The 21,293-nt window shown below is 47.5% G+C and overlaps 1 protein-coding gene across 1 annotated transcript; it reads right to left on the reverse strand.

Moving 5' to 3' along the window:
• Window positions 1-16,269: 16,269 nt before the first annotated feature.
• On the reverse strand, window positions 16,270-20,331 carry LOC125516414. The gene is made up of 3 exons (XM_048681886.1): window positions 17,138-20,331; window positions 16,851-16,931; window positions 16,270-16,754 (listed from the first exon to the last, which is right to left on the reverse strand). Exons 1-3 carry the CDS (start codon window positions 19,567-19,569, stop codon window positions 16,637-16,639), a joined length of 2,631 nt encoding a protein of 876 aa, XP_048537843.1. The 5' UTR covers window positions 19,570-20,331; the 3' UTR covers window positions 16,270-16,636.
• Window positions 20,332-21,293: the final 962 nt, after the last annotated feature.

The raw sequence follows: 21,293 nt of genomic DNA on the forward strand, positions 1-21,293 counted from the left end.
AAATCACAAAGTGACATCTCCTTATGCTCATCATATAAATAAAATTCCACCGTAGGTGGTGAGCTCCTAGCATGGCAATGGAAGTTTTGCACAAAGATATTGGTGAGTAAGTGATACTGTTCGCGTTGGTCATGGAGGAAGGTGGTGAGGCCTGCATTCTCGGTCAATTCATAGAAATCATCATAAGGCCATTCACATGGCCGAACCTCCGCGGTGCGAGGAAGATTATATTTGGGCCTCTTATACTCCTCACTTTTCTTATCCTTCGAGCTTCGGATCGATGAGCCCCTCAAAAATGTCTTCATCTTTTTCTGAAAATTTCTAAAATTTTTAGTAACTTCAAAATAAAAGTGAACCAAACTCAACAAAATTGATAGCAACTACTCCTACAAGTGCCTAGAGGCAATATCATGCATCAAAACTACTTTTGACCATATAAATTTGACATGCAAGCTCAAGAACGGGGTCACCTAAGCAGCAAAAATATACAATGAATAAAGCACTATAACAAAAACTAATTGGACCATTGGAGGAGTCACATACCAAGGAACAATCCCCCAAAGCAGTTTCATGAATGGAGCTTTGAGCAAGGAGATTGAAAATGGCAGCAAGATGAGCTTGGACTCGGGTTTGAGCTGGTTAGTGATGTTTGTGGGAGGAAGAAGGAGTTTGTGGTAGCTGGAATAAGTGGAAGGGAGCCATCATGGGCCCACAAGACAAGGGGCGCGCCCAGGGGGGTAGGGCGCGCCCTCCACCCTCGTGGCCAGGTGCTTGCTCCCCCTGCTATGTTCTCAGTGCCAGATATTCTCAAATATTCCAGAAAAAATCATATTTAAATTTCAGGGCATTTGGAGAACTTTTATTTTCGAGGTATTTTTTTATTGCATGGATAATTCAAAAAACAGATAGAAATTACTATTTTTGCTTTATTTAATATAAATAACAGAAAGTAAAAAGAGGGTGCAGAGAGTTGTGTTTTCTAAATTCATCCATCTCATGCTCATTAAAAGGAATCCACTAACAAGGTTGATCAGGTCTTGTTAACAAACTAATTGCAAGTAACATGGAACCGGAGAATTTTCGAATAACACTAGGTTACCTCAACGGGGATATGCACATCCCCAACAATAAGAATATCATATTTCTTCTTGACAGTAGGAAGAGGAAATTCAAAACCTCCAATAGTAATTGTTGAAAATTTTCCAATATAATTGATATTGTGGACTTGAGGTTGTTTCCTCGGAAAGTTTACCGTATGCTCATTACCATTAACATGAAATGTGACATTGCCTTTGGTGCAATCAATAACAGCCCCTGCAGTATTCAAAAGGGTCTTCCAAGAATAATAGACATACCATCGTCCTCGGGAATATCAAGAATAACAAAGTCCGTTAAAATAGTAACATTTGCAACCACAACAGGCACATCCTCACAAATACCGACAGGTATAGCAGTTGATTAATCAGCCATTTGCAAAGATATTTCAGTAGGTGTCAACTTATTCAAATCAAGTCTACGATATAAAGAGAGAGGCATAACACTAACACCGGCTCCAAGATCACATAAAGCAGTTTTAATATAGTTTCTTTAATTGGAGCATGGTATAGTTGGTACTCTGGGATCTCCTAGTTTCTTAGGTATTCCACCTTTAAAAGTATAATTAGCAAGCATGGTGGAAATTTTAGCTTCCGCTATCTTTCTTTTATTAGTGACAATATCTTTCATGTACTTAGCATAAGGATTCGTTTTAAGCATATCAGTCAAACGCATACGCAAGAAAATAGGTCTAATCATTTCAGCAAAGCGCTCCAAATCCTCATCATCCTTTTTCTTGGATGGTTTAGGAGGAAAAGGCATGGGTTTCTGAACCCATGGTTCTCTTTCTTTACCGTGCTTCCTAGCAACAAAGTCTCTCTTATCATAACGTTGATTCTTTGATTGTGGGTTATCAAGATCAACAGCAAGTTCAGTTTCTACTTCATTGTCATTACTAGGTTGAGCATCAACATGAGCATCATTATTAACATTTTCACTAGGTTCATGCTCAATACCAGATTCTGTTTCAGCATCAGAAATAGAAATATCATTGGGATTCTCAGGTGTGTCATCAACAGGTTCACTAGAAGCATGCAAAGTCCTATGATTTTTCTTTTTCTTCCTTTTAGAAGGACCAGGTGCATCAATATTAGTTCTCTGAGAATCTTGCTCAATTCTCTTAGGATGGCCCTCAGGATACAAAGGTTCCTGAGTCATTTTACCACCTCTAGTCATAACTCTAACAACATTATCGTTTTTCTTACTATTTAATTCATTGAGCAAATCATTCTGAGCTTTGAGTACTTGTTCTACTTGAGTGGTAACCATAGAAGCATGTTTACTAATAAGTTTTAGTTCACCTTTAACATTAGCCATATAATCACTCAAGTGTTCAATCATATAAGCATTATGTTTCAGTTGTCTACCAAACTATCAAATTCATCCAAACATTGGCTAGCAAACTTAGTAGGAGGGATTTCAGCTTTATCATATCTATAGAGAGAATTTACCTTTACTACCTGTGTCGGGTTATCAAGACCACGTATGTCTTCAACAGGCGGCAAATTAAGACCATGTATTTCTTCAATAGGAGGTAAATTCTTAACATCTTGAGCTTTAACACATTTTTCTTTCATAGATTTATTTGCCTCTTGCATATCTTCAAGACTGAGAAATAGAACACCCCTTTTCTTTGGAGTTGGCTTAGGAGTTGGTTCAGGAATTGGATCAGGAAGTGTCCAATTATTTTCATTCGTTAACATATTATTCAATAGAATTTCAGCTTCATCTGGTGTTCTTTCCCTGAAAACACAACCAACACAACTATCCAGGTGGTCTCTGGAAACATCGGTTAGTCCATTATAAAAGATATCAATTATTTCATTTTTCTTAAGAGGATGATCGGGCAAAGCATTAGGTAATTGGAGAAGCCTCCCCCAAGCTTGTGGGAGACTCTCTTCTTCAATTTGCACAAAATTATATATTTCCCTTAAAGCAGCTTGTTTCTTATGAGCAGGGAAATATTTAGCAGAGAAGTAATAAATCATATCCTGGGGGCTACGCACACAACCAGGATCAAGAGAATTAAACCATATCTTAGCATCATCCTTTAATGAGAACAGAAATAATTTAAGGATATAATAATAGCAAGTTTTCTCATCATTAGTGAACAGGGTGGCTATATCATTTAATTTAGTAAGACATGCCACAACAGTTTCAGATTCATAGCCATAGAAAGGATCAGATTCAACTAAAGTAATTATCTCAGGATCAGACTCAAAACAGAAGGTGAATCAAGTGCAGAGCTAGATGGCAGTTCCTTACCTCCCCTCATAGTTGAGGGATAAATCTTGGTTATTGGATCTTTCAAGTTCTTCATAATGATAAGCAGAATAAATCCCAAGTGACTCAAAGAATAGAGCTATGCTCCCCGGCAACGGCGCTAGAAAATAGTCTTGATAACCCACAAGTATAGGGGATCGCAACAGTTTTTGAGGGTAGAGTATTCAACCCAAATTTATTGATTCGACACAAGGGGAGCCAAAGAATATTCTCAAGTATTAGCAGCTAAGTTGTCAATTCAACCACACCTGGAAACTTAATATCTGCAGCAAAGTATTTAGTAGCAAAGTAATATGATAGTAGTGGTAATGGTGGTAAAAGGTAACGGTAGCAAAAGTAATATTTTTGGTATTTTGTAGTGATGATAACAATATGAACGGAAAAGTAAATAAACGAAGAACAATATATGGAAAGCTCGTAGGCAATGGATCGGTGATAGAGAATTATGCCGGATGTGGTTCATCATGTAACAGTCATAACATAGGGTGACACAGAACTAGCTCCAATTCATCAATGTAATGTAGGCATGTATTCCGAATATAGTCATACGTGCTTATGGAAAAGAACTTGCATGACATCTTTTGTCCTACCCTCCCATGGCAGCGGGGTCCTATTGGAAACTAAGGGATATTAAGGTCTCCTTTAATTAGAGTACCGGAACAAAACATTAACACATAGTGAATACATGAACTCCTCAAATTACGGTCATCACTGGGAGTGGTCCCGATTATTGTCACTTTGGGGGTTGCCGGGTCATAACACATAGTAGGTGACTATAGACTTGCAAGATAGGATCAAGAACTCTCATATATTGATGAAAACATAATAGGTTCAGATCTGAAATCATGTCACTCGGGCCCTAGTGACAAGCATTAAGCATAGCAAAGTCATAGCAACATCAATCTCAGAACATAGTGGATACTAGGCATCAAACCCTAACAAAACTAACTCGATTACATGATAAATATCATGCAACCCATCACCGTCCAGCAAGCCTACGATGGAATTACTCACGCACGGCGGTGAGCATCATGATATTGGTGATGGAGGATGGTTGATGATGACGATGGCGACAGATTCCCCTCTCCGGAGCCTCGAACGAACTCCAGATCAGCCCTCCCGGGAGAGTTTAGGGCTTGGCGGCAGCTCCGTATCCTAAAACACGATGAATCCTTCTCCCTTGGTTTTTTCTCCCCGAAAGTGAATATATGGAGTCAAGGTTGAGGTCGGTGGAGCGTCAGGGGGCCCATGAGGCAGGGGCGCACCCTGGGGGGTAGGGCGTGCCCCCACCCTCGTGGACAGGTGGAGCCCCCCCTGACGTGGATCTTGCTTCCAGTATTTTTTATATATTCCAAAATAATTCTTTGTTGATTTTCAGGTCATTTTGAGAACTTCTATTTCTGCACAAAAATAACACCATGGCAATTCTGCTGAAAACAACGTCAGTCCATGTTACTTCCATTCAAATAATGCAAGTTAGAGTCCAAAACAAGGGCAAAAGTGTTTGGAAAAGTAGATACGACGGAGACGTATCACTCGACAAACACGCTGCAAAAGAATATTACATCGGGAAGATCTTCAAGAACATCGAGGAGAACATGGTATTGAGGATGAAAGGCAGAGAAGAAGCCATCGAGCTACTAGCTATGGACCCGTAGGTCTGTGGTAAACTACTCACGCTTCATCGGAAGGGAAATAGAGTTGATGTAGAATCCCTCCGTGATCGAATCCCCCTCCGGCACGGTGCCGGAAAAGGCCCCAAGATGGGATCTCACGGGAACAGAAGGTTACAGTGGCGGAAAAGTATTTTTGTGGATGCTTATGGTCTTTTGGGAATTTATAGGCCAAAGATTAGGGTTGGAGGATCTCCATGGGGCCCACAAGCCAGCCTCCCCCTAGGGCGCGCCCTGAGGGCTTGTGGAACCCTCGGGACTCTTCTGGGCCCCTCTCCAAGTTTGTTGGGTGTCTTCTGGTCCAAGAAAAATCATCATAAAGTTTTATTCTGTTTGGACTCCGTTTGATATTCCTTTTCTGTAAACTCAAAACAAGGAAAAACAGGAACTGGCACTGGGCTCTTGGTTAATAAGTTAGTCCCAAAAATAATATAAAATAGCATATTAATGCATATAAAACATCCAAAATAGATAATATAATAGCATGGAACAATCAAAAATTATACATAAATTGGAGACGTATCAAACGTATCTATATTTTTTGATTTTTCCATGCTGTTATGTTATCATTCTTGGATGTTCCACAGTCATTTCATAGCAAGTTTATATCATTTTTTGGGACTAACCTATTGACATTGTGCCTATTGCCATTTGTTGTTTTTTGCTCGTTTTTTACTTCGTAGAATATCAGTACCAAACAGAGTCCAAACGTAGCGAAACTTTTTGGAGATTTTTTTGGACCAGAAGACATACAGTGGGCCAAAGAACTACCAGAGGGGAGCCCCGAGGGGGTCACAACCCACCAGGGCACGGCTAGATGGGTTGTGCCCACCTCGGTGGCCTCCCGCACCGACTCTTCGCCCTATAAATACCCAAATATTCCAGAAACCCTAGGGCAGTTGACGAAACACAATTCCAGCCACCGCAAGTTCCAGAACCACGAGATCCAATCTAGACACCATCACGGACGGGTTCATCATCCTCATTGGTACCTCTCCGATGATGCGTGAGTAGTTCACCATAGACCTACAGGTCCGTAGGCAGTAGCTAAATGGCATCCTCTCTCTTTTGATTCTCAATACAATGGTCTCTTGGAGATCTATTTGATGTAAATCTTTTTTGCGGCATGTGTGTTGGGATTCGATGAACTTTGAGTTTATGATAAGATCTATATCCATGAATATTATTTGAGTCTTCTTTGATCTCTTATATGCATGATTATTTATAGCCTCGTATTTATTCTTCGAATCTTTGGTTTAGTTAGGCTAGCTAGATCGATTTTTCTTGCCATGGGAAGAGGTGCTTTGTGATGGGTTCGATCGTGCGGCGTTCTTTCCCAGTGACAGGCAGTCGATGTGTGGAGTAATAGTAGTAGATGCAGACAGGAGTCGGTCTAGTAATCTTGAACGTGATGCCTATATATTGATCATTGCCTTGGATATCATCACAACTATGCTCATGTTCATGTTCTTGTTCATGTTCTTCACTTAAAGTAGTCCCAAAGTGATAGATATTCAAGAGGGATATAATAAAAACTTTCATGAAGATCATTGGAGAAATTAAACTTGATTATTTGTAATAGTTTTGAAATATGATTATGGTGATATGTGTCATGTTGGTGAGTAATTATGCTTCAGTAAGAATATTTGTGTTAAGGTTTGTGATTCCCTATGCAAGCACGACAGTCAATAGTTATGCAATGAAATTACATCCTACTTATGGTGCATTATTTGGTGTTAGTTATGCTTAATGCTCGCTTATGTGATTTTTCGTTTCTTGGTTGGTTGCTTGTCAATCTATTTGCTAGCCTCCACTTGTACTAAGTAGAAATACTACTTGTGCATCCAAAATCTTTAAACCCAGTTTTGCCATATGAGTCCACCATACCTACCTATATGCGGTAGTTTCGTGCCATTCTAAGAAAATTTGTATGTGCGATCTCTAATTTTCAAAATGAATTTTCTTTTTGTGTGCTCGTACCGCTCATGAAGCAGCAGGGGGTGGACAATATTTTCCATGCTAGATGTGTTATTCTCAAGATGAGTGTTTATTCACTTGCCATTGCATGAGAGTACGGCAGTAATAGGGATGCCTAGTCCCGAAATGAAAAAGAAATTTACTTTATGTTGTCAAATAATAAATTCCTTGGAAAGTGTTGGTATGGAAGGCACGAGTGGATACAACTATAGCCATGGATTGCGAAAGAATGGTGGAAAAGGAATAAACTTTATTTTCTATTTAGGAACCACCTATGATATATCTAGCATGGAAAGTGTTGGGAATTACTCGATCGTTTTCGTTGACGGGAATAGTATGCCTCTCAAAAAATTTATCACTCAATTTTTGCTTTGATCTCTGGAACCTCTACAAATCCCTACTTCCCTCTGTGAAGGGCCTATCTATTTACTTTATGCAATTTTTATTTTTATTTGACTCTCCATCTTCTCTTATAAAGCACCAACTAGGGAGCACTATGGTCATGCTTGAGCATTGGATGTAGCTAATATGCGAGTGTGTTTCATGAATGGATCAATGATTGAGCATGATGGCCTAGGGATAACCTTCTTTAGTGTTGATATTTTGAAAGACATGGTTGCTTGTTGATATGCTTGAGTATTGAAATCTTCATGTCAAAACTAGACTATTGCTTTGAACCATATAAAATTCCAAATGTCCATGCTGCAAAAGAAAAGAATATGCGATGAACATGTTAGGCAGCATTTCACATCAAAAATTCTGTTTTTATCATTTACCTACTCGAGGACGAGCAGGAATTAAGCTTGGGGATGCTGATACGTCTCCAACGTATCTATAATTTTTGATTGTTCCATGCTGTTATATTATCATTCTTGGATATTTTACAATCATTTTATAGCAACTTTATATCATTTTTTGGGACTAACCTATTGACACAGTGTCCAGTGCGAGTTGCTATTTTTGCTTTTTTTTTACTTCACAGAATATCAGTACCAAATGGAGTCCAAACACAGGAAAAGTTTTTGGAGAATGTTTTTGGACCAGAAGACATCAAGTGAGCCAAAGAAGAACCAGAGGGGAGCCCAGAGGGGGGGCACAACCCACCAGGGCGCGCTTGGGCCCTAGGCGCGCCCAGATGGGTTGTGCCCACCTCAGTAGCCTCCCGCACTGCCTCTTCACCCTATAAATATCCAAATATTCTAGAAACCCTAAGGGAGTCGACGAAACACAATTCCAGCCGATGCAAGTTCCAGAACCATGAGATCCAATCTAGACACTATCACGGAGGGGTTCATCATCCTCATTGGTGCCTCTCCAATGATGCATGAGTAGTTCACCATAGATCTACAGGTCTGTAGGCAGTAGCTAGATGGGTTCCTCTCTCTCTTTTGATTGTCAATACAATGGTCTCTTGGAGATCTATTAGATGTAACTCTTTTTTGCGATGTGTTTGTTGGGATCCGATGAACTTGGAGTTCATGATCAGATCTATATTCATGAATATTATTAGAGTCTTCTTTGATCTCTTATATGAATCATTATTTATAGCCTCATATTTCTTCTTCAAATCTTTGGTTTAGTTAGGCCAACTAAATTGATTTTTCTTTCCATGGGAAGAGGTGCTTTGTGATGGGTTCGATCGTGCAGTGTTCTTTCCCAGTGACAGAAGGGGCAGAAAGACATGCATGTATCGTTGCTATTAAGGATAACAAGATTGGGGCTATTCCTACATGAATAGATCTCGTCTACATCGTCATCGTTCTTATTGCATTACTCTGTTTCTCCATGAACTTAATACACTAGATGCATGCTGGATAGCAGTCAATGTGTGCCGGGGTTTCTGATCCACGGGCACCTATGGGACCGGCGGACCGGGTCCCTTTTGGTTCGGCGGGGGGCAGAGGTTGCGCAAAGAGCAGATCGAGGCGAAGCAAACGGGCGGTTGGTCGAGCGAGGAGTAAACCGAGGCGAAGCACGCGAGCGATTTACCCAGGTTCGGGCCGCAAGGATGCGTAAAACCCTACTCCTGCTTTGTGGATTGGTATTGATTTCTGGCTCGGGAGCGAGCGTGAGTGTGTGGAATTGCTGAGTCTCGCGAGGGCTCTCGAGGTGGCCGACCCCCTCTACGTTACACACGGGCCTCCTTTTATACTCAAGGGGTTACCGACATGGAGCAACGGGGGCCAAGGGCAAAAATGGAAAGGGTGCCGTGGGTAGGCACAGCTAGGTGCTGTAGTAGGCACAGCTAGCTGCTACAGTGTTATCATACCTAACCCTGACGGCAGGGGACAAGGGCATTAAATGCCCGTCTGTGTCGCCTAGACAGCACCGAAAGGGACCGCTAGGGACACCACCGTCTTGCCACGGTAGTTGTCTTGTCAGCGCCTGCGTGCCACCGCACGCCTCTAGCTGCATAGCCTCCTGCCACGTGCACTCGGGAGGGGCCCCGGAGCGACACGTGGGTGGATGTGCTGGAGCGCGGGCGTGGAGTGGGGGCTTGCCGCGGCAAGCGCCTTGCCGCGGCCGTCGACTTGTCGCTTCCGGGAGCTTGTTGCTCGCCGGGCGTTGTCGGGGCGCGTAGCGCGCCGCGGCAAGTTCCTTGGAATGCTTCGGACGGCCTTCCCGGCAAGCGCCTCTTGCCGTGCTCTTGGGACGCTTCTGATGGCCTTCCCGGCAAGCTCCTCTTGCCGGGGTCTTGCCTTCTTCCCGGCAAGCTCCTCTTGCCGGGGTCTCGTCTCGGGTACTTTGTTCTTGAATGGTCTTCAGAGGGACCACAAGGAATCTTGGTGGCGAACTGGCAGGCCTTGCCGCGGGACGCTGCGACTGCCCGTGCACAAGTTCGGGGTACAAGGGTACCCCTACTCTAGTACACCGACAGGAGCCCCCGGGCCTGGGCCAGACACGGTGCCGAGCGCTGTTGGGCCAGGCCCAAAACAGTGCACGGGCACGCGCGCCTAGGTCGCGCCGCACCTTCCTCCGCTTCCATCGCGCACGCCCGTAACGGCGCGCGTCGAACGCGGCGTCGTGGGTGACGTGGGCGGCGCGCGCGCGTGGGGCTAAGCCCCGCGAGCATGCGTCAAGCCATGATGAAGGGGAACGGCCCACGCTCTCTTCTCCAAACGGAGGTAGGCGTGGGGGCGTGGCGCATTTACTGGACGGGGCCGGTGTGTGATTTCCGAAGCGCCCACTCCCCGAGATCACGGGGTAGGGTGAGGCCGCCCCATCCCTCGCCTCAGTTCTACATCTCCGCCACGCGGCTCCCATGCATTTGGATCGCGGACGGCGGGAGCGGGAACCTGGGCCGTTGCGAGCAGAGGGGACGGGTCGGCCCGCCTCCCTGCTTTTCCTGTGCCTTGATTCGCTGAGCGGGGCGGCTGGGCTCCCACTTTGCTCCTTTATAAGGAGCGGGAAGGGAGCACCGAAGCCTGCACTCTCCCGTCTCCTCCTTTCTTCAGCTTCTGCTCCCCTTTCTCTCATTCGTCATGGAGAAAGGGAATCCTGGGCCTTCATCGGTGGCGGCGAGGGTCGCCGCCAGACAGCGCACCCTCCCCTTTCCCTCGCTCGTGGTGGCAGAGCCAGCCGTAAGGGGGAGAGGGAGGGGGCGAGGTCGTGGACGAGGTCGAGGACGAGGTCGAGGCGCTCGGGGAAGAGGCGGACGGGGCGACGCGCCAGCTTCGCCCCCGCCGGTGGCTCCTCCCCCCGCGGCGGTCCATATAGGGGACAACCCTTGCGAGTTCTTCGTCAAGCTGCGTCGGGCGCCTCGTCATCGCCTCCGGCTTCCGGCTCCGTTCGCGGGCACGATGGAGTCGGACCCGCCCGAGACTCTGAGATTACACATGAGGGGCTGTGGGATCAGCGGCACGCGAGTCCGCGTGGCGTTCCCAGCCCCTGGTGTGATGTATCTCGATCGAGGGTGGAAGACGTTCGCCCGCATCCACAGCTTGACGGGGGGACTCACCCTCCATTTTAAGCTGGTGGAGGGCGATCTCCTTTCCGTCAAGGTCTTCGGGTGCTTCGGCACCCGGGCGAAGTGCTGCGTGGACAGCTCCTCCGATAGCGAAGGCTCCTCCTCGAGCGAGAGTGACGAGGAGGAGAGCGGCAGTGATGGTGAGGGTGGCGGGCGGCAGGACGGCGGCTCTGACTAGGTGTCGGGCGCCGTCTCGTGCGGCACCGGCGACCCTATCATCCGCGGCGCCGGCTTCTTGAACTCCCTAGGGGCGTCTCCTTGGGCGGCTGGCGTAGGGAGGTCGCGGAAGGGGAAGAGGGCCGGCGACAAGGCCGTCAGGTCGGAGTACGAGGGAGTGGTGCCCTCGACAACGTGCTGACGTCCTGCCGCCCCTCCTTCGCGCCCTTCTCCCGGCGTCGCCATCACCGTCCGACCCCCGGATGTTCTCTTGGTGTCTTCTGGCACCTGTAGCTTGCCTTGGCGCCCCTTTCCCCTTTTCGCCTGCTTGTTCTACCTCCTGAAGAGAGGGACAGGAAAAGGATTACGGGCACCTTATCTTTTTAATTGTAAGCCTCCGGGCCTTTAGCTGTATCTTGTAATCCTCTCTTTCATGTTTTTCATCCTCTATGGACTGTACCTGTATGGGATGTTTTTTGATGAAAAGGGGATGTTTGCCGGGTTATTTGCCTCGCGGGTCGAACCCACGCCAAGGAGCAAATCCTTGGTATCTCTCGGACAGGCATTCCATCCCCCGACAACAAGCCCCGCCGCCTTCCCACGCCGCTCGACCTTTCTCACGCCTTTGACGGAGGTGGGAACGAGGTGGGCGCGGTCTCCTCGTTTCATCCCTTCTGCTGCCGCGACTACGACCAAACTTGGCCCCGGGAACGCGCTCCAGGGCCTAGAGTCGGGGGAGCACGGCAGTTTCCGGGAAGAAACGGGGTTTCGCATCCCCCGGTCCATAAGAGGATGCATGAAGAGGGATGAAAACTTATCTGATATCGCAGCCCCGGGCAACTCTGGCTTGCCGGGGGTGACGTCTTGGCATTCGCAGCCCCCGGCGTTCTTGCCGGGGCCCAGGTGCCGGCGCGCCCTTCTTCTCCTTTTCGTCTCTAGGTGGCCTGGCCAGGACGTGCGAGCCCTGTGAACGAAGGAAACGCAAAGGGACGGACTCTCGACCTCTAATATAGGGGTTAGCCGCTGTTAGGGACTATCGACCCTAACCAAGGACGAGACTCAGACTCAATCTAGCATGCATGCTATAGCCCCCGGGGTATGCAGCGCTTCATTTTCTGGTGCCAGGGTCTGCGCCTGGCTCTGTACAGAGGTTTACATGCAACAGCGGCAAGACTCGCACAGAGAGGTGGTTGCCGGACGGGGTCCGACAACCGCGCCTTACGAGCGAAACTTGCGAAGAGGCTCGATGTCCCAGGAGTTGCTCACTGGCGTGCCCTCTTCGGTCTCCAGGCGGACAGTGCCAGGCCTGGTGACTCGTTTCACCCAGTAAGGGCCTTCCCACTTCGGCGTCGACTTGTTTGGATCTTGGCCGACTGAACGCGCCGAAGAACAAGGTCGCCTTCCTCGAAGCTTCTGGCACGGGCTGGGAGCGACGGCTCGCACAGCGGCCTGAAGACGATCTTCCTCAAGGAGCAGCGCGTCATCCTGCCGCAGCCGCTCTTGCTCAAGCTCATCATGAGTGAGCACTCGAGGTGACCCGTATACGAGTTCCGTGAGGATATCTGTTTCTGCGCCAGGGTCTGCGCTTGGCTCTGTACAAAGGATTACATGCAGCAGCGGCAAGACTTGCACAGAGAGGTGGTTGCCGGACGGGGTCCGACAACCGCGCCTTACGGGTAAAACTTGCGAAGATGCTCGATGTTCCAGGAGTTGCTCACTGGAATACCGTCTTCGGTCTCCAGGCGGACAGCGCCAGGCCTGGTGACTCGTCTCACCCGGTAAGGGCCTTCCCACTTCGGCGTCAACTTGTTGGAATTCTTGGCGGACTGAGCGCGTCGAAGAACAAGGTCGCCTTCCTCGAGACTCCTGGCATTGACTCTGCGGCTGTGGTAGCGGCGCAGAGCTTGCTGGTAGCGAGCAGCCCGCACAGCAGCCTGGAGACGATCTTCCTCAAGGAGCAGCGCGTCCTCTTGCCGCAGCCGCTCTTACTCAAGCTCATCATAAGCGAGCACTCGAGGTGACCCGTATACGAGTTCCGTGGGGGTAACTGCCTCTGCTCCATAGACTAGAGCAAAGGGTGTCTGTCCAGTGGCTCGATTTGGCGTCGTTCTGATCGACCAAAGAACCACCGGTAGCTCCTCGATCCAGTTTCTTCCACACTTGTGCAGCCTGTCGAAAGTTCTGGTCTTGAGCCCGCGCAGCACCTCGGCGTTTGCCCTCTCCGCTTGACCGTTGCTCCTTGGGTGAGCAACAGAGGTGAAGCAGACTTTGGCGCCGAGATCTTGGATGTACTGCATGAAGGCGTGGCTCGTGAACTGTGTGCCGTTGTCGGTGATTATCCGGTTAGGGATCCCAAAGCGGCAAACAATCGACCTGAAGAACTTGACGGCTGATTGTGCGGTCACCTTCCTCACTGGTTCCACTTCCGGCCACTTTGTGAACTTGTCGATTGCGACGTACAAGTACTCAAAGCCCCTGACAGCTCAGGGGAAGGGGCCGAGGATGTCGAGCCCCCAGACCGAAAATGGCCAGGATAAAGGGATCGTCTGGAGAGCTTGAGCTGGCTGGTGTATCTGCTTGGAATGGAACTGGCACGCTTCACACTTGGTTACTTGTGCAGTTGCATCCTGGAGGGCTGTTGGCCAGAAGAAACCTTGCCGGAATGCTTTGCCGACGAGTGCTCTTGCGCCAATGTGGTGACCACATATGCCTCCGTGTATCTCTGCCAACAGCTTCTGTCCGTCTTCCCGGGGAATGCACCTCAATTTCACTCCGTTGAGCCTTCTTCTGTACAGCGTCTTGTCGACGAACTGGTACATACTTGACTGCCGAGCTACTCTTTCGGCTTCTTCTTGCTCTTCGGGAAGTTCTCCCGTCTGAAGGAAACGGACAATCTGATGCGCCCATGTTGGAGCCTGTAGCTCGACAACAGGGACTAAAGGCAACTCTGCTGCTGCGGGAACGTCCGCTTCTACGGCGAGAAGCTGTGTCTCTGCCGGAGCTTGACGTTCCGCGACAAGCTTGCCTGGAGCTTCAGCTTCAATGGAACAAACCCTAGGGCTTGCCGGAGCATCTGGCTCACCGGCGCTCTTGGCGTTGATCTTGGAGGTTGCTGCGGGAATATCTGCTTCGACGGCGAGAAGCTGTGTCTCTGCCGGAGCGTGATATCCCGCGACAAGCTTGCCGGGAGCTTCAGCTTCAACGGAACAAACCCTAGGGCTTGCCGGAGCATCTGGCTCACCAACGCCTTCGGTGTTGATCTTGGGGACCTTCTTGGCGGCGGCTTCGGGAAGCTCTGCCGGCAGGTAGTCACCAGGAATCAACTTCCTCTTCTTGCTTTGTCCAGTTGATGGTGTTATGGACGGTTGAGTCAGCTTGAGCACAAAGGTCCCTGGTTCCACAGGTAACTTAAGTGCGGCGCACTTTGACAGGCCATCAGCAATGACGTTCTGAGTTCTCGGAACGTGCTCCATTTGCAGGCCGTCAAAGCGCTCTTCTAGCTTTCTCACTTCGTCGACATAAGCTTCCATCAACGGACTCTGATAATTCTTGTTTACTTGGCGGACGACAAGCTGTGAGTCAGAGATGCCGGGGTTTCTGATCCACGGGCACCTATGGGACCGGCGGACCGGGTCCCTTTTGGTTCGGCAGGGGGCGGAGGTTGCGCAAAGAGCAGATCGAGGCGAAGCAAACAGGCGGTTGGTCGAGCGAGGAGTAAACCAAGGCGAAGCACGCGAGTGATTTACCCAGGTTCGGGCCGCAAGGATGCGTAAAACCCTACTCCTGCTTTGTGGATTGGTATTGATTTCTAGCTCGGGAGCGAGCGTGAGTGTGTGGAATTGCTGAGTCTCGCGAGGGCTCTCGAGGTGGCCGACCCCCTCTACGTTACACACGGGCCTCCTTTTATACTCAAGGGGTTACCGACATAGAGCAACGGGGGCCAAGGGCAAAAATGGAAAGGATGCCGTGGGTAGGCACAACTAGGTGCTGTAGTAGGCACAGCTAGCTGCTACAGTGTTATCATACCTAACCCTGACGGCAGGGGACAAGGGCATTAAATGCCCGTCTGTGTCGCCTAGACAGCACCGAAAGGGACCGCTAGGGACGCCACCGTCTTGCCACGGTAGTTGTCTTATCAGCGCCTGCGTGCCACCGCACGCCTCTAGCTGCACAGCCTCCTGCCACGTGCGCTCGGGAGGGGCCCCGGAGCGACACGTGGGTGGATGTGCTGGAGCGCGGGCGTGGAGTGGGGGCTTGCCGCGGCAAGCGCCTTGCCGCGGCCGTCGACTTGTCGCTTCCGGGAGCTTGTCGCTCGCCGGGCCTTGTCGGGGCGCGTAGCGCGCCGCGGCAAGTTCCTTGGAATGCTTCGGACGGCCTTCCCGGCAAGCGCCTCTTGCCGGGGTCTTGGGACGCTTCTGATGGCCTTCCCGGCAAGCTCCTCTTGCCGGGGTCTTGCCTTCTTCCCGGCAAGCTCCTCTTGCCGGGGTCTCGTCTCGGGTACTTTGTTCTTGAATGGTCTTCAGAGGGACCACAAGGAATCTTGGCGGCGAACTGGCAGGCCTTGCCGCGGGACGCTGCGACTGCCCGTGCACAAGTTCGGGGTACAAGGGTACCCCTACTCTAGTACACCGACAATGTGTGGAGTAATAGTAGTAGATGTAGGCAGGAGTCGGTCTAGTAATCTTGAACGTGATGCCTATATATTGATCATTTCCTTGGATATTGTCATAAGGGAAAACTTTGTTTTTGCCACTCTAGTTTTTGCCAACTTCACTTATGCCACTCTAGAATTCAGCATCTCACTTCTGCCACACTTAGATTTTGACAATGTATCACAAATGCCATTCTGTTAGGTCAATGGACATTTTGACCAAACAGAGCAGGAAAAAGACCATATTGCCCTCGGTTTTTTGTTTTGCTTTTGCCACTCCTATTTTTGCCAAATATTACTTTTGCCATGAGAGCATCTAAATACACTAAGCTGATGTGTTACAAATTTTGGCATGACCTATTTAAAAATATAACAATGCACATAATTACACATAAATACACTATTTGATCAGAAGTAAGCGCAATAATTACATCATGACCAGTAGCATAGTAAAGAGGTTAGGCCATTATCAATACTAACAAATTACTTCATAGGAGTACAAATCCATCATCTAATTTAAACAGCAAGGTTCGCATGCATATTGACCACCCAAAAGGCAAGCTCCACACAAGTTGAGCAAAGTACAGCAAGGTCTAACCACATGACAAGCTGAACATAGTACACAGCAAGGCATGGTGCTCCACAAAATAGCATGTAGTTGCATCTACACAACAAGGCTCAGATATGCATGGTGCTCCACAAAATAACCTACAATTGCATCAGCTACACAACTACACAGCAAGGTTCCATATGCATAGTGCTCCACAATAACATGTAGTTGCACAGGAAGGTTCACAACTTCTTTCTGCTTCTTATGCTCTTCGATGGAGGACACTATTTGCTTCTTGTGTTCTTTGCTGGACTATCATGTGTAGCAGAAGTCTTCTTAGATGCTTCAGAAACTGGGCTAGGCTTTGCCCTTTTACCACCTCCTTTTCTCGGCTTTTTAGAACTGAGAATGAATGAAAACAAGAGTGTTGAAATGCAGATTTGCAATAGGAAAAATTAGACCACTATGGACTATTTGAAGCAAAACAAGAATGTTTACCTGCTGGTGCCGAGAGTTTCAGCATCTATGGCATTGGATTCTATGTCTTCTATGTCTTGAGGCTCAACATTTTTTCGTTTCCTAGCAGTTTTCAGATAGAGAATTAAGTTAAGACTATACATTTCATTGCATTTAGACTACATGATGGATTTGTATAGCAGGTTCACATGTATATGTACTATTCTAGATCAGCAGATTTAACTCGGTAAGGTTCACAAGCATATGGACCACCAAAAATCTGAACAACAGGTTCACATGCATATATATAATTCTTTGCTAGCAATTACCCGTTTCGCTTGCGTTCAGGATGAAGTATTGGACATGTCTTCAGCATATGCCCAAATTCTTTGCATTCTTTGCACTTGTGTCTTCTCTTCGATATGCTCTCAAAGGCTGACTTTATCCTTTGTGTCCTAGGTCTACCAGTAGCCTTTTTCAACACGGGAGGGTGCAATTTGAACCCAACATCGACCATTGGCCATTGCTTCTTATTGGTCATGGTGGGCACATTTTTCGCATATGCATTACTGAATGATTTCACAGAGTAGTACTCATGCACATAGTCATCTATCCCTCGACCTCCTCTAATACTTGTGATGAATGCAATGGCATGTAGGCAAGGTTGTCCAGTTACTTGCCAACGTCTACAAGTACATTCCCACTTCTCCAAATCTACACAGTGCTTCCAATTATAGCCATGGATCTTTATAGTAACCTCCGCTTTCAAGTCATCACTTCTAGAGATCCCAACTAACACTATCCCCCTTGATCTATTGTTCATCATGTTGGTGATCCTTGGCAGAATTTTTAGAAGTCCACGTACAAATCTTCTCGCTATTTTAGCTCTTATTTCAAATCTGACCATTAGCCATTCTCTCAAAGAGTCCAATAATTCAAGAACAGGAAACCCCTTCAATTTCTTAATCATCGAATTGAATGACTCAGCTATGTTGTTCATGACATAGTCACATTTGCATGTTGTAGAGAACTTACTTCTGCTCCACAAATTAGAATGCCACTCATCAAGGTATGCGATAGCTTCCGGATTGGCTTCCATAATTTTGTCCATGTGATGCTTGTGCTTGGCAGGAGAATATGTGTATGCCGCTGGCCATAGATTTTCTTCAAAAACCTTGCCATGGAATTTCTTTCTGAAGTTCATTATCATGTGTCTAAAGCATTCCCTATGTTCAGCAGTTGGGAATACAGTATGCACTGCTGTTTCCAACCCTTTGCATGCATCTGTGCATATGACTAAGCCTTCTGGTGTGCCAATAGCTGATTTGAGATTCTCCATGAACCAATCCCAGTTCTCTTTAGTCTCTGAATCAAATACAGCATAAGCCACTGGATACAACCAATTGTGTCCATCAACACCACAAGCAACCGCAAGCTGTCCTTTCCATTTCCCATTCAAGGCAGTGGCATCAACACTCAAGTAAGGTCTACATCCTAACAGAAATCCATCAATGCAAGCTCTAGAACACACAAATGCCCTTGTGAAGCGTTGATGCCCTTCGATCTCTTTGTGATTTATCACTACAATACTTGTTGGGGACTTCCTAAGCACCTCAGCCTGCCAGTTGTGCAAGCACTCAAAACTGTCCTCCCACTTGCCAAATATCTGGTCCAAGGCTATGCGCCTACCTGCAAGCACTCTCTGATAATCGATATCGACATGGTATTTCTCGAGCAACCGTTTCTTCAAAGCAATGCTAATCATACTTGGATCACCCTTCAACCAATCAGTCACTCTAGCAGCAATCCACTTCCTCTTAGCAACCTTTACTTTGCCATATCTTTGCGTGCTGGGGCATGTGTGCATCTTGGGTTCATTCTTCACCATTACTGTTTTGTCATCATATAAGGTAGAACCATTCACCCTCCACTTGCATGGGTTTCTCCCTTCCGGTGGTTCATAAGAACAAGAAACTCTCACCCTCTTTTGATCACTTTTATCAATTTTGTAACTGAACTCGTTGAAAATAGCATGTGTAGCAAGTGCAACTCTGAACTCTTCAATAGAGGGAAATAATGCCCCTTTTGTCATAGGTGGATCATCCTTGTCATAACTAATTTCTGGAATATTGTACACTATGCCCCCATCACTATCCTCATCACTAACAGCCCCTCCATCACTATCCTCGTCATGATCATCACTATCCTCTTCATGCTCAACACTATCCTCCTCGACATCTTGGGAAACATCTTCGGTTGCCTTATGGTCACCATCTTTGGCTTGCTCACCTCCATTTTCCTGCTCGTCGCCATCAAGGTACTGGTCCTCCTCATCTATTCCAACGTGATCCTCTCCTTCATAGCCCTCTTTAGATTTTTCTTGCCTTGTCAAGTTCTCCTCGGGTATCTCATACTCATATTCAGATTTCTGAGTTAAATCTTCCACTATGAGCTTGGGCACTTCCTTTCCTGGAGAAGGTCGGATTGGTTGAAGCAAACTCTGAGCAAACTTCTCCTCCTCACCATTCTTGCAGAACTGAACAAGTATCTTAATAATCTTGTCTTCCTCATTCTCATCATACATGCTGACCACATCTTCATCATTGCGAACTAGCACAAAATATTGGTTGCTACTATTCCACTTTGAAAACACAACACCCTCATCATGTCCCCATGGATATTTACTCTGCATCAGCCCCATAAGTTGATCATAACTGGTCTGCCTCTCTACACGTATGTCCCAGATCCAAGAAGACACCATGCACTGGTCGCCCTTGTAATTCTTGTAAGAACGTGCCCCCTATGTCACAATCAGCTTATAAGGTGGCAGCTCTGACCTACATTGACACAAATTGGACATCAAAAAAGTGTGGAATTAGGCTAGCTAGCTAAGCCATCAACATATATGACATGGAAAAAACTGATCAAAATAATCTTTTTTCCGCATTGTTCCATTATCTAGTGCTACACTAAGCAATCAGCATGTATGTATGACATATATGTACCAATGCCATGACCAGACTAGCATCTTGCAATATATTTTAGAGGAACTCTACTTGCAATATCCCCTACTAGCAACTTCCATAAAAAACAAATGAACTATCTTCTTGCATCTCATAGGAATTATTAAACTAGTTGCTTCACTCACGAATCCCTAATTGGTCTAACTATGCACTAATGAACCAGGGCATGTGTACAATAGACAAACCAGGGCATGTGTACAATAGATCAAACTCCAATGAGTAACAGGAGCACAACAACAAAATTACTTCTAATGGATCAAATGCTACACATCAGGTATTTGAGGAATTGAACACTTGCCCATCAGGGAGAGGAACCAGTAGGTTTGAGGTCCTCTGGGCCGCCCCTGCCGCCATGGCCGGCGGCGCGACTCCCTCCATCCCATGTGAGCCGCTGAAGGGGGAGGAAGGGAGGTCGCCGATGTGGACCTCGTCGGGGAGGGAGGCCCCTGCCACCATGGCCGGCGACGCCACTCCCTCCATCCCGTGTGAGCCGCTGAAGGGGGGGGGGAGGGAGGTCACCGATGTGGAGCGCGTCGAGGAGGGAGGCCCCTGCCGCCATGGCCGGCGGCGCGACTCCCTCCATCCCATGTGAGACGCTGAAGGGGGGGAAGGGGGGTCGCCGATGTGGACTGCGTCGGGGAGGGAGGCTGATGAAGGGAGCCGCGGAGGGGAGGCCGCAGATGCGTGAAGCGTCGGCGATTCTAGAGCAGGTCCCCTCGGAGGGGAGACCATGGATGCGGGTTGTGTCGGCGAGGCAAGCTCAGGGCATCACGGAGTGGATGCGGCGTCGGACGGCGGGGTGTGGATGCGGCGGCGGCGCGCCGGGGCATGCGGACGCGGCGGCATGGATGGATGCGGCTAGGTCATTCTCTGGATGGGGATTGGAATCGGGGCGGGTGTGGTTCATGTGTGTGTACAGTTTTGTGTGTGTAGAGTTTTGTGTATGGGTCACTTGCAAAGCGGCCCCAGAAGTCAGTAAGGGTAACTAATGTCATTTTTGCAAAAACTGACAGGTCCTTTCTTGGTCAACTGGCTAGAGTAAACGGTCAACTCACGGATGTGTAACGGAATGGAATTTGTGATATATTGTCAAAATCTAAGAGTGGCAGAAGTGAGATGTTGAATTCTAGGGTGGCATAAGTGAAGTTGGCAAAAACTAGAGTGGCAAAAACAAAGTTTTCCCTTGTCATAACTATTGATTTTCTATTAGTTGCCCAACAGTAATTTGTTTGCCCACCGTGTGCTATTTCTTAAGAGAAGCCACTAGTGAAATCTATGGCACCAGGGTCTATTCTTTATCATATTTGCTTTGATATTTACTTTTATTTGCTTTTTTCAGATCTATTATTCCAAAAACCCAAAAATACCTTGCTGCACTTTTTATTTGCATCTTTTATTTCGTGTTTTATCGAGATCTATTTATTCAATCTACCACAATTTTTGTCCCGTCAACTTGACAATT

Source organism: Triticum urartu, chromosome 1 (assembly GCF_003073215.2).
Source record: "Triticum urartu cultivar G1812 chromosome 1, Tu2.1, whole genome shotgun sequence".
In the NCBI taxonomy this organism is placed as follows: domain Eukaryota; kingdom Viridiplantae; phylum Streptophyta; class Magnoliopsida; order Poales; family Poaceae; genus Triticum; species Triticum urartu.